The sequence below is a fragment of the Nicotiana tomentosiformis genome, chromosome 10 (genome assembly GCF_000390325.3).
Source record: "Nicotiana tomentosiformis chromosome 10, ASM39032v3, whole genome shotgun sequence".
NCBI lineage: Eukaryota > Viridiplantae > Streptophyta > Magnoliopsida > Solanales > Solanaceae > Nicotiana > Nicotiana tomentosiformis.
The window spans coordinates 29747122-29748969 of NC_090821.1; the positions used below are offsets into that span (position 1 = coordinate 29747122).

The 1848-nt window shown below is 45.8% G+C and overlaps 1 protein-coding gene across 1 annotated transcript; it reads right to left on the reverse strand.

The window, feature by feature from the left end:
• Positions 1-229: 229 nt before the first annotated feature.
• LOC138899939 (uncharacterized) lies at positions 230-1590 on the reverse strand. The gene is made up of 3 exons (XM_070186640.1): positions 1305-1590; positions 837-967; positions 230-439 (listed from the first exon to the last, which is right to left on the reverse strand). The coding sequence occupies exons 1-3, from the start codon at positions 1588-1590 to the stop codon at positions 230-232; spliced, it is 627 nt and encodes a 208-aa protein (XP_070042741.1).
• Between the last annotated feature and the right edge of the window lie 258 nt (positions 1591-1848).

Consider the following 1848-nt stretch of genomic DNA (forward strand, 5'->3'; position numbering starts at 1 on the left):
CCCCCTGCAACTGATTAAACAAATCATCGATCCTTGGAAGTGGATAATTATTCTTAATAGTTACCTTGTTCAGCTGCCTATAATTGATACACATCCTCAGCGAGCCGTCTTTCTTCCGCACAAACAGTACTGGTGCACCCCAAGGTGAGGTACTGGGCCTGATGAAACCTTTCTCCAACAAATGTTTTAACTGCTCCTTCAACTTCTTCAATTCTGAAGGTGTTATTCCTTACGGAGTGATGGATATTCGCTGAGTTCCTGGAAGCAAATCAATGCTAAAATCAATCTCTCGCTCTAGAGAAATACCTGGAAGCTCATCTGGAAACACATCTGCGTACTCTCTAACTACTGGAATAGACTGAAGTGTAGGTATCTCAGCATCTGCATCTCTAACTCGCACAATATGATAAATGCACCCTTTTGTGATCATTTTTCTCTCCTTCAAATAGGAAATAAACATACCTTTGGGTGTCGCTGTATTACCTATCCATTCAAGGACTGGCTCATCCGAAAAATGAAATCTGGCTGCCTTTGCTCGGCAATCAACTGTGGCATAGCAAGCTGCCAACCAGTCCATGCCCATGATAGCATCAAAATCCATCATCTCTAGCTCAACTAGGTCGGCTGAGGTCTGACGAATACAAATTGTCACCGTACAACCTTGGTAAACCCATCTACCAATAATTGATTTTCCGACCGGTGTAGATACTGCAAAAGGATCACTTAGTATTCAGGCACTATACCAAACTTCCCCGCGACAAATGGGGTAATATACGATAAAGTAGATCCTGGATCTACCAAGGCATAAGCATCGTGAGAGCAAATGGTCAATATACCTGACACAACGTCTGTGAAAACTCCTGGTCCTGTCGACCCGCTAAAGCATAGATACGGTTTTGATTACCACCAGAACTGGAACCTCTACTTCTGCCTCGACATCTACCAGCCGAAGACTCAGAGTCGCGCCCTGAAGGATGCACGGGCATAGATGATCCTGCTATTGAACTTGTTGTGTGCCATAACCCCTGAATCTTTATTTTTGCAATCTCGCATCATATGCCTCGGACGCCCATATGTATAACAAGAGTCGGAACCTGCTCGGCATTGGCATAAGTGTCCTCTACCACAGATGTCACACCACGGTAGAAATGACCATGTCTGCCCTGTACCTCGCTGTCACTAGAAACCCGATACCCATGAGCTCTCACTTGGTCCTGACTGAGTATAGCGGTCATACGTGAAACCCTGTAACTGAGGCGGTGGAGGCCTAGGTGGTCGTCCGAAGTACTAGGGCCTATAACTACCCTGAGACTGGTCCTTAGACCTGAAAAATGTCATCCTCTTACGCTGACCTTGCTCAGTCCTCTCTGTACCCTGCTTCTGACGCCTACCCCTTTCTATATTCTGGGCGAATGCCTGAATCTGAGAGATATCCATACTATCATGTAATGCAGCAGTAGAATATGCCTCGGTCAACTCTTGGGCTAACCCTGCTATAAACCTGTGGATCCTGTCCCGCATAGTAGCAACTATGGATGGAGCATATCTACCCAATGAGTCAAAATTGAGACTATACTCTCGAACACTCATATTGCCCTGCTTGAGGGCTAGAAACTGATCGACTCGAGCCTATCGGATCTTTCACGGTAAGTACTGCTCAAAGAAGGCATTTGAAAAATTCTCCCAAATAGCTGGAGGTGCATTATGTCCCCTAGACCTCTCCCATCCCTCGTACCAAATGACGGCTACATCTCGGAGTCAAAAAGCTGCTAGCTCAACTACCTCTTTCTCTGTGTCATGCATAACCCGAAAGATCTTGTGAAGCTGATCTATGAAATCCTGCGGGTC

Bases quoted from the DNA above. Each gene is read 5' to 3' on its own strand.
- LOC138899939 (XM_070186640.1), bottom strand. From the start codon at position 1,590: ATGAGTGTTCGAGAGTATAGTCTCAATTTTGACTCATTGGGTAGATAT. The intron at 968-1,304 runs GTAGTTATAGGC...TGCATCCTTCAG, and splicing joins GTCTAAGGACCAGTCTCAGG to GGCGCGACTCTGAGTCTTCG. The intron at 440-836 runs GTATATTGACCA...TCCTATTTGAAG, and splicing joins TTTCACAGACGTTGTGTCAG to GAGAGAAAAATGATCACAAA.